Consider the following 11225-nt stretch of genomic DNA (forward strand, 5'->3'; position numbering starts at 1 on the left):
CAGAGCTGAGGAGTGGCAGATGGTCAGATGGCTCTCTTCAGTTCTCAAATTGAACCTATCTAACCTGGATAGCTCAGGTTAGCCCGATATCATCAGGTCTCAGAAGCTAAGCAGGTCAACACTGCCTAGCATTGGGATGGGAAATCACCAAGGAATACCTGGAATGTGACACGGAGGCAGGCACTGGCAAAACACCTCCAAACAATCTTGCCTTAAAATCGCTACAGAGGTTGCCATAAGTCGGATATGACTTGATGGCAAAACCCCTGAAAACAAAATAGAACTCAACCCTGATGTCCAGACCTGCAGATCACTTCAATCAACACTTGTCTCCATCCAGTCCGCATGGCCAATAGGGACAGTCCAGGACCAATATGGTAGACTTCACAGTCCACATAGCTAACTTCCAGAAGTGAGTGCTCTTCCAGTGGGATCAATCAGGATCACTATCTTTCAGATATGTACTTAACAATTTTCTGTTCTGGTCTTACATGACCCCATTTGATACCTATATACTCATTCCATACCTGGCATGCATCCTTTCCACCATCAGGAAAGCCAGCACACAGCATGGAGCTCCCCACTGGAGGTAAATGCAAAGCTTCCAACATCTCACTGCAACTTCTGCTATCAATTATGGGCAGATCCACTTCCTGTAGTATATTGGACAGGGCACCAGCTGCAAAGGGAATAAATCAAGTAACATCTGAAGGGTGGTTTTCAAATAGCCTTAAGATGGTACAGCCTGGATGTGCCTTCACTGTAGCTTAACATGAGAATCACCCTGTTGGGTCAAACCAAGATTCCATCCTGTCTTAACATCCTTGATCACTCTGCAAACCAGAAGCTCCAGAAAGCCCACAAGCAGAACATAAAGTTAATGGCCTTCCACTGGTACTGCTATCCAACAAAGGAGGCACAATGTCCAATGGAGTTTTTTTTTTATCATCCTGGCCACTCACCCTGTTCTCCATGGATTTATCTAATCCCCTTTTAAAACCATCCAAGATAGCAATGAATCCCAAAAGCTGCTGTTGGAAATTTGTTTTAATGGGGTTAAGTTTTATTTATGTATTTTATGTGCTGTTATTGGAAACAGTTGTACTGTGAGCCACCTCGAGCCCTTTGGGAGTGAGGCGGCCTATAAATCAAATCAAATCAATCAATCAATCAATCAATCAATCAATCAATCAATCAATCAATCAATCAATTTCCCATTGTTTGCAGAAATACTTCCTTTTGTCTGTCCTTAACTGCATTAGAAGACTCTGAGTTTTAGAGTTATTGGAGATGGGAAGAAAACAGGTGGCTCAGCAAGTAAGTGATGAACCAGGATTCCACTTCATGTACCAGATATCACATGTAACCAAGGTTAAGGACAAACATGCAAACCTCCAGCTTGTTGGGAGGCTTTACACACACCTCACTCCTCACCCTTCTCTTGTCTTGTTGAAAATTGTAGCCAGACACCAATTCCAGTTACAAATTCAGAAGCATGACTTAACCAGAGCTAGTTCTTGGGACACCGGCCGATTCCCCACGGTCAATTAATCGCGTGATACTCATGCGAAATATCAAGGATTCAGGAAGAACTCCCCACTACCTGATCGACAAACAAGGATTCATCCCAGTTCTCGCACTCATTCTCCCCCTTATCCTGCGTCTTTGCCGAACCTGCTTGAAACAACTACTTTTTTAAAAAAAACGTCTTCGATCCAGTTTGGAGGGGAGGATCAGGGGTCTAATCTTGGTTCAAATTTCCTGCCATGGAGCGTGATGCAAATGCCTTACAACCAATCAGTGCACGCGGTGCTGTTCTCGCAATAGCATGAGAGTACGCTAACCAACCAGAAACTTGAGCAAGGGAGATGTGCTGATGTCATAATGTGAGCACGTTTTTGAGGGAGAAAAAAAGGTCCCGCCCCAACATGGCATGACAGCCAATCAGGAGAGACCCGTCAAGCCGATTGCATGGTAGTGGGGATTGTTACATTTCTTGAATCTGAGATAGGCCTAGATGTCTTCACTGGAAACATGCTGCGGTGGGGAGGTTGAAACCTTGATGAAAAGGTGCAGTTTATTTTCAAACTTGGTTTGATCTAGACTGAATTTCCCAGTGGGGATTCAACCACCAAGTCTGGATTAAACCAAGCACAAGAAGGGGAAGAGAAGAACAAGATATACAATCGGGGCCAGGAAAAAGCCAGGTTTGTGCACATTATTTCTTAACCATGGTCATATGCAACATCAGTATGAGGCACATATTGCTTGGAACTCAAGCAACCCTAGATGGTTCAGGCTTGCCTAATCTCATCAGATACTGGAAACGAAGCACCGTCAGCCTTGGTTAGTACTTGGATAGGTGCTAAGAACCAAGGAAGTCCAGGGTTGTTGTGCAGAGACAGGCAACGGCAAACTACCTCTGCTAATCTTTTGTTTTGAAAACAATATGAGGTCACCATAAGTCAGTTGTGACTTGCAAGTACTTTCCCAAAAGTACAGATCTGTGTTATACTGGTGCTCTTTTATAGATACCTCTCAATTGCTGTCCTGTCACCCTGGTACCTGAAAGCAGAAGCTAGCCATGGGCTTACCTTCAGAGATCTTGCCCCACCCACTCACAACACAGAGCATTCCCTCTTCAAATGTCTCTTCTTTGTGGGGAAGACAGATTGGCTGAACTTCATGCCCTAAAAAGAAGCGAAGCCCATTAAACAAATCTTTAATGACTTTTTAAAGGTATTTTTTAAAATAATTCCTAAACAGCGATGTGTATATTTTTTCCATAAAGAATCGAGCGAAATAAAATCTGCCTGTTCTCTATGGTACAATTTCAGGTTTACATTCTTAAGATGTATATCAAGAGTTCATCTTAAGTTGGTCCTTTACAAAGTCCTGCATCTTGTTAGACCCACCTGCCTTATTTCAGAGCAATGTCTACTTGGGAACAGACTGATTTGCTGTCTCAGCCTTTGGGCATCAACATAGAAAGAAGGACCTACAAACAGGAAGTGTGACATTGCTCTTGGTCTCTTGGGAAATATTAATTAATGTAAGGCATATTGGTGCTACAGACCTAAAAGGGATTTAATACTCACTCTTCCCAAGAAACCTGGGAACTATAATTATGTGAACTGGACCAGGTATCTTCTAAGGCAGTGGTGGCGAACCTATGGCACGGGTGCCAGAGGTGGCACTCAGAGCCCTTTCTGTGGGCACGCATGCACAGAGTTCATCATGTGGGGGGGGGCGGAAAATCTCACACACACCCACACACACACACACCTAGGCTGGCCTGGGCATGATCCTTTACCTGGGAGTAAGCTCAGTTGCTGGCGATGGGGCTTGCTTCTGAGTACACCCTCCTAGGGTGGTGATTCACCCATTCGAAGCGTTGCACGATTGCTTCACCAAGCTTACTCCTGAGTAACATGCATCTCTGAGCCAGCTGTTTTTTCTAAACTAAAACCTCAGCATTCAGGTTAAATTGCCGTGTTGGCACTTTGCGATAAATAAGTGGGGTTTGGGTTGCAATTTGGGCACTCGGTCTCAAAAAGGTTCGCCATCACTGTTCTAAGGAATTTTAAGGACCATTGCCAAGCTACAAAAACACTGAAACCAAATTAAGCAAATAAATCTGAACTGAGTACGGTATGAGGACACACGAGCTTTACAAATACAACAGAGAAAAGTAGCAAGCAAGGGTGTGCCAGGGCTGACAGGAATTCTGTACCTGAAAGGGTGACACAGAAGGAAATTTTTTAAATAGATACAGGTCACAATACTAGGTAGGAGAAGCCGCACCTGACAGACTTCTCTCTTCTATGTGACTCCTTCAGAAAACAATACAGGAATCCTCTCAGCCAGTGTAGTGGAATCACAGGAGGCCAGAGACACCCCACAAACTGACCCGAGTCTGAGAAGAAACGCAGGATATAAACATTTTCATAGTCCTCTTCCCATAAGCATTAATCAAGTCCTCTTACCATATTTTACTCTGAATTTCAGATACAGAAGCGCAATATCTAAATCCATATATCCAAATCTGTTGAACGCAGGGTGGAGAATGATTTTTGAGACAGGGATGTTCTGTTCTCCTCTGTCCCTCCTTCTGAGGTCATATTCTCCAACAGTCACTATCAGATTCTTCACAAGTTCCCTGCCAGACAAAGTACAAAGTCAACATGAGAGGGAAAAGAATTGTTGCTCAGCCGGCCCGGCAGGGCTGTGGAAGAGCACAGTTAGTGGCTTAATCTCCTACATCACCTGTTAAAATCATCCTAGACAGCTGGCTCAGGAAAAAGCCTTTCCTAAGAATGGGACTACACATTACTTGCAATTCCCTGATTATTTTCCTCAACTTTTTTTAAAATAGAGAACTGCAATTTAAAGGACAGAGATCCAGCTCTTTTTCTCTGAGGGGGTTTCCCCACTTACCTTTGCTGCCCTTTGCTGCGCGCTACTCTCAGCGCGCGGCATCTCTGGCGCATGGCCGGGTGTCCCCACGATCCCAAAAGGCGCCAGGGATGCCGTGAGCTGAGGGGGCACGAGAACGGCAGCCTCAGGGCGGCTGCGTTGTCGCCACCCCTGTAGTGGGGAGTTCCGGGGGACCCCGCGCTACTTTGAGGAGAGTAGCGCAAGGCTTAAGGTAAGTGGGGAAAGGGCCTCAGACCATTTCCCCATCAAAAACTTGACAACCACCAAGTTGTTTTTTACCTCTGTTAGGAAATCTTAAAGGTACTTTCATTCCCCTTCCCCCCAGCAGCTCAGGGGTGATTTTTTAAAAGAAAAATGGCAGGAAGAAAAGGAGTCCGATCCCTCTCTTAGCCTGGTTACTCCCTTTCAAGTGCAGTTCCCGTGGCTGCGTTCTGTTTAAGAAAATACGTTGAGACAAAATAATCATAAAGTACTCATACTGAGCCGTTCTTTCCTAAGATGGGGCAGTGTGCGACCAGTCAAATTTAAAAAGGCAGTTCACGTAGCTTAAACCTAGGCAAGTCTACTCAAAATTAATCCCGACCAGAGGTAATTGTGTTACTTACAGGTAAGTGTGCATAGGACTGTGTTCTTAACAGATCAAATTTCTAGAGACTATAGGATGAATTAAACAACCTGTCTGATGCATTAAGCACGCAAAGCTAAGCTAGATGATCGCACAGATTCCGTGTGTTGCTGGTTCTTTAAAGCCTCAGGATAATTATTGATATATTTCAAATTTATCCCGAGCCTACTTCCTGTATTGGAACCCTCAAGGCAGTCTTTGGGAGGGCTGAATTTCCTTCATTAATTCCACGAACTGACATGTTTCTGATGATTTCTCACTTTACAAACTTTTCCTGGTAGTGTACTGTTGAAGGCTTTCAACAACAGAATCAATTGGTTGTTATGGGTTTTCTGGGCTGTGTGGTAGTTTTGCTCCTAATGTTTCACCAGCATCTATGGCTGGCATCTTTGGAGGCATGTCATGGTAAGGTGTGTTTCGCAGTGTGTAAGTGATTGTATGATGGGGTACTCTCACCCATAGTAGTTAGAACTGGGGCACAGTGGGACTGGTATATGGGTAAGCTGTTGGTTAACCACCATCTGTAGAATCATGTACTTTTATATATTGGAGGATTTTAATTATATTTCCCTGTACTTGCATTGATATATTTTGTTGAGACTGTTTTTAAACATGTATGTTTAGCTGCCCTGAGCCCAGCCCTGGTTGGGGAGGGTGGGATATTAAATCTAAATAAATAAATAAAAATGAATGAATGAATGAATGAATGAATGAATGAATGAATGAATGAATGAATGAATGAATGAATGAATGAATTCTGGCTATTTCATAACCACCAGTGACAACAAACGGCATCTTACTGGATTGCGGGGGGAGCTGCCAGACCTTTCTTTTATTTGAAATCTTTTGAAAGTGTTTATCTACTTTACTTCTAATATCAGTGGGCCTACTGAAGGAAATGGAATTAGAAATACACAGAGAGAAGAATTCATAAACTTACGGGTCAAGATTTACGACACAGTGAGCTGCAGTAACCACCACAGTGTCATGGATCAAACTGCCACCACAGAAGTGGGAAAGACCCAACTTGATGGATACCTACTCAGAAGGAAAAAAGAAAACCATGCAAACGCTATGCATCACAAGGACAATTCCTTGCAACTGCACGTTTGGCCATTTGAAGCCCTGTTTGTTTGTGTTGCCTTTCAACAGGCACAGAAGAGGGTCATCAAGGGAAAATGTTTGTCCTGGGACTGTTACCTACACACAAACAAAGCAACAGGCTGAGATGAAGGGGACCCGGTTAGTTCAGCCCCTATTGCCAGACTACATCCCCAAAACATCATTTCTCTGGGCCCAACAACATCTTGTAACCACCACCACCCCACCATTAAAATTCCGTTCTGAGAAGCACCGTCTCCTAATAAAGAAAAATACAACTGTTTCTTTTGTCTTAGTTAACACAAATGGCTCACAAATCATAAAGGGCTCGCCAGCAATTACAGCCCTGTTATGCTCCCCTCACGAAGATTAGGTACCCTTCTAGATGTAGAAGTGCATCTTGAATTTAAGAGCTGTGCATATTTATAGCATGTCCTCCTTGCTTGAAAAGTATTTCACTTGTTCTAAAAGAGAAAATATTTCATAGGAGTTTTTTTTCCAGTACTCCCCAAATTTCCATTGGAAAAACTGAAAAAAGCCTTTGACACCCACCCACCCTCATTTTCCCCATTTTTTGTTCTGGTCTTTTGCATATCTATTCCCAGCACAGACCTGCCACGGTTGTCTGCCAGGTGCTGAATCTCTCCCACCAATAATTCTCGAAAAGAATTCAGCCTCCAGAAAATCTTCCTCACTCTCCTGTTCTGAAGAACGGACTCCACATTTCAGTCCTGGATAAAGCAGAAGAATACACCCCATACAGAGTTACTGAACGTATTAAGCAAAATGAATCCTTTCCTATTTCAAGGTCTCACACCAAGAAACAGGGCAAGAAAAATGCATTTCCCTCCTATGGAAGACTGGGTGCTCGGTCTTTCCACACTAGAGTCCTTGTAAGCATCAGGGGCTTCTGGTTCTTCTGCTTTCATCAACAAGCATGAATAAAACTGCACTTCCACAAGATGATACTATAGTTCTCATGACAATTCAACAATGCCAGCTCCTACAGGCAAGTCCTGTTATGCTCCAGAAAATGCACTACGGGTTGTAGACTTCAATCAGCCATCTCCCTATGCCATGTGGTTTAAAGTTTAGTTAAGGAATAAACCACTTCCTCTACTTGTGAATAGGTAGGCCTAAATAGTTCTTCTGTGATAGACATTCTGCTCCTTGCTACTCTGATATCCATTCCATACAGACATAATCTGGTCTCGTGCAGTGGTGGGATCCAAAAATTTTAGTAACAGGTTCCCATGGTGGTGGGATTCAAACTGTGGCGTAGCGCCAATGGGGCTGGGCGGGGCACGATGAGGGCGTGGCCAGGCATTCCAGGGGCGGGGCATTCCTAGGCAGGGCTGTGGCAAGGACGCAGCCGCTGTGCTGGTCCTTGGGCAGGAAACGAATGCACACAGGTGCAGGCTGCCATGCATGCCGGTGCACCTCCTGCTAGACTGCTTCAAGTTCTGCGCGCTACTGCTGAGAGGAGGGGCGTAACTAAGGCAAAAAATCACATGGCAAAATCACCAATTAGTAACCCCCTCTCTGCACACACAAATAATTAGTAACCTACTCTCGGGAACCTGTGAGAACCTGCTGGATCCCACTTCTGGTCTCGTGTGATTCCTTGCTTAATTTAGGTTTGCTCCAAGTGCCACCTGGAGATCCCTTGCTATATCAATTGGTCTCCAGATGACCAAGATCAGTCCACCTAGAGAAAATGGCTGCTTTGGAGGGTGGCCTTTATGGCATTGTAGTCTATTGAAGTCCCTCTCATCGCCGAACCCCACCCTCCCCAGGCTCCACCTCCAAAATCCCCAGGAATTTCTCCACCCAGAGGTGGCAACTCTAGGAGCCCAAGAACATGCAAGCACAAGCGTTCTTTTGGATTCTCACATTGCCCTGGGTAAAAGGAAATGTTTGAAGCAGCAGCTGTGGCTCTTTGGATGTGCCAAGAGGCATGTGACCAAAGACCGGGGTTGTGGGGGAGGAAAGGGAGAAGACAAGCACCATCTAGCCAAAGAGAGATCCTACCTGGGTCTTAGCATTGGTGGATCTCGATAAACAAGGCAATGTAGAGCTGTAGTTGCTCTCCTTTACTAGGCATAGCATGGAGACATGGTAGAGAGTTCTGGGAGGGGGCATGAACAGAAGCAAGAGAGGCAAAACATGCTTCCCTGGAACCTTCTAGAACAGTAGCTAAGAAATCCATTGCAAGTGGAAGGGTCAGGGCTCCCTGTCCCCTGTCATTCAAGTACTGCATGGGTCCCAAATCTGAAGTTTAAAGTATGCCTGTGCTTTCGGATTCCACTAAGACAAAGTGATGGTCCTTTGAAGCACAAATGATACTGGAAATGCTGGCTGTTATATTAAAATGGGTTCCTTCGTCCTAAATTATGGGGAAATGCATCCCACGGAAACCATGCCCACCACTTCGGAAGCAGAAAAAAAGTTGTACAGAACACAAGTTCCTCCAATCACAGTCATTTCTGAAGATGAGGCAGAAGGAAGAACACAAAGTATACAAGTCAGCCATTGAGCTTAGGTTTAAGACCAGGAAGGAGGGAAGGACAGCATTACCTGAAGGCCGCTCCTCAGAGTTCTGCATCTGAGAAAGATCAACATCTTCAGGCATCTGTCTCCTATGTTGCCATAAATCAGTTTCATTCACAGTGGCTATTTCTGAACCCCAGGTGGCTGTAAAACATAGTAACCCTGTGTGGGAAAGCCAGGGACAAGCAGGGGAATTTAGCTGACCCATATCCTAAAGACTAAAGACATTGCCCGGTTAAAATCCAAAAATCTGAATACCTTTCTTTGAACCCAATAGCGATTTAGAGCAACAATTTCTTCTATAAGACCAAAACAACTTTTTTTCTAGTAGAATACAAAATAACAAAGCTTTCTAGTAAATCACTAGAAGAAAAAAGTGCAAATCCAGAGGCAAAATCCAGAGCCCTTCGGGGATTGGGCGGTATAAAAGTTCAAGAAAATAAATAAATAAATAAATAAAATAAAATGCATATTGATTTTTAAAAAATGTTTATTCTGAGGAAAACAGATCGCCATAAAAATAAGGTTTTCCTAACAAGCACTTTAGACAAGAGAGATGAAAGCTGTCTCCAAGAGAGTTTATAGAGCAGATGACCAGCCTCCATTGCCAATAAATAACAAATCAAACCTAGAAACAGCAAATAAATTTCCACAAAAAGCTCCAAGTAATTTCCACCCCACCCTTGGTTAAACCTTCACAACTGGGACAAAACAGATTACCTAGTTATGTGGGAAAATCAATATTTGGCAAGTTATACAACAGATAATGGTTACATTCTGCTATAGAGTTTTGAGAAAGCTGCTTTATTTTTCTGCACGTTGTGTGAGTTTGCAATTCTTTATGAAATGCAGTTTTTATGTAATTCTGAGTACTTGCTATCACCAAAGACATTTAGCTCTGTAGTCTGGGCACGAGCTGGGGAATCCTGAGGTCTCACCTTTAGGCTGGCATGCCTAGTCTTTGGAAATTGTGCTGATAAAAAAACAAAATTACAGAAATATGTAAGTGTTCTCTCCATAAATCGAGTCCCTTGTTAAGTGTTGGTGAACAGGATAATTAAGCCTTTGACCAACCATCTTGGCCTTTAAGAGAAGCTCAGACCAAAAATTCACCTTGTCAAGTTTTCTTTGCAGGGGGAGCACTCCATTTCTACATTCCAAGCCATTGTTAAAGGCACAGGAGCAGATTATTAAAAAGTTGGCAACTCCTAAGTGAATTTGCAACACAAACTCAGCAGCAGCTCTGAAGAACTAGGCTTCCCTCCCCTCCCTTGCATGCCACCCCTCCCTCCCCTCCCCCTCCCCCTCCCCCCTGCTAGGTGGGCCATGGGGTCCCCTCCCCTCCCCTCCCTTGCATGCCACTGAACATGAACATTTAGGAAGCCTTCCACATTGATAAAGGTCACAGCACTTTTTTTGAGAGTCATTCATCTGATAACCACTACCATTTTCCTTGAAGACTTTTTAAAAGCCAGATATATTTTCCAGCTGCAGACGGCAGACTACAACAATACCAAAGGTTTGGGGGGAAATAATGACAATTTGGAGTTAATTCTAGCTTTAGCAATTCTGGCTTGGGAAATTCCTGAAGATTCAGGGGCTGTGCTGTAGGGTAACCAGGATGAGAAATTCCTGGATATTTGGAGGGCAGAGGCTGGAAAGGGAAAGGTTAGAGGAGCAGAGACAGCTCAGCAGGTATGTAATGTCATGTAGGTATGCTCAGAAGGTATGTAATGTATCTGCCCTTCAAATCAGTCATTTTCTCCAGGGGGTCTTGTAGTCTGGAGTTTAGTCCTAGTTCTAGGACCATGGTGGCGAACCTTTGGCACTCCAGATGTTATGGACTACAATTCCCATCAGCCCCTTCCAGCATGGTCAATTTGCCATCCTGGCAGGGGCTGATGGGAATTGTAGTCCATAACATTTGGAGTGCCAAAGGTTCACCACCACTGTTCTAGGAGAACTCCAGTCCCCACCTGGATGTTGACAATGCTAATTTTCTAGCACACCTTCACCTGTAACCAACCACAAGAAGGGCAAGTCATCAAGTCTGTAAGAATACTTACCATATTGACTGATGAAATACACAAACCAGGTGCACGTGAATCTCCTCATGGCCCCTATAGAATGGACACCAGCTCACTCCTCCAGTTGGAAAAAGATAAGAAACACATGGCCCGAATATTTAAATCTAGGCTATCAAATTGCTTCAGCCTAGACCTAAAGGGAAGACGGGTGAGGAGACAGAAATACTCACTAACAGCTCCTTTTCACTGCCTCCTTACTGAAAACGGATTAGCTCAAGGTTGGTCCACAAAACAGGTTTAAACTCATTCAAGAGCCATTTTAACTTCCTGGGGAACTCTGGGAACTGTAGCATTTTGGGGTAGGGAGCAGCACTCGCTTATTAAGATTCCTAAGTACCTCAGCAAACTATGAATTCCTAACGTCCTTTGAGAGAAGCTTAATGATGCATAAAGCCAATTTACACCTATAGCACAACTCTGCTCTC

The 11225-nt window shown here is 44.0% G+C and overlaps 1 protein-coding gene across 1 annotated transcript in view; it reads right to left on the reverse strand.

Annotated features, from left to right (window-relative positions):
* OVCH1 (ovochymase 1) overlaps positions 1-10828 on the reverse strand; it is a 45989-nt gene extending 35161 nt beyond the window's left edge. Inside the window, exons 1-7 of the mRNA XM_048501517.1 lie at positions 10780-10828; positions 8741-8875; positions 6776-6894; positions 6003-6100; positions 3987-4159; positions 2595-2690; positions 528-679 (exon numbers count right to left, since the gene is read on the reverse strand). Coding sequence (XP_048357474.1) covers positions 528-679; positions 2595-2690; positions 3987-4159; positions 6003-6100; positions 6776-6894; positions 8741-8875; positions 10780-10828 — 822 coding nt within the window. The remainder of the gene's footprint in view (positions 1-527; positions 680-2594; positions 2691-3986; positions 4160-6002; positions 6101-6775; positions 6895-8740; positions 8876-10779) is intronic.
* Between the last annotated feature and the right edge of the window lie 397 nt (positions 10829-11225).

Source organism: Sphaerodactylus townsendi, linkage group LG06 (assembly GCF_021028975.2).
Source record: "Sphaerodactylus townsendi isolate TG3544 linkage group LG06, MPM_Stown_v2.3, whole genome shotgun sequence".
Lineage (NCBI taxonomy): Eukaryota > Metazoa > Chordata > Lepidosauria > Squamata > Sphaerodactylidae > Sphaerodactylus > Sphaerodactylus townsendi.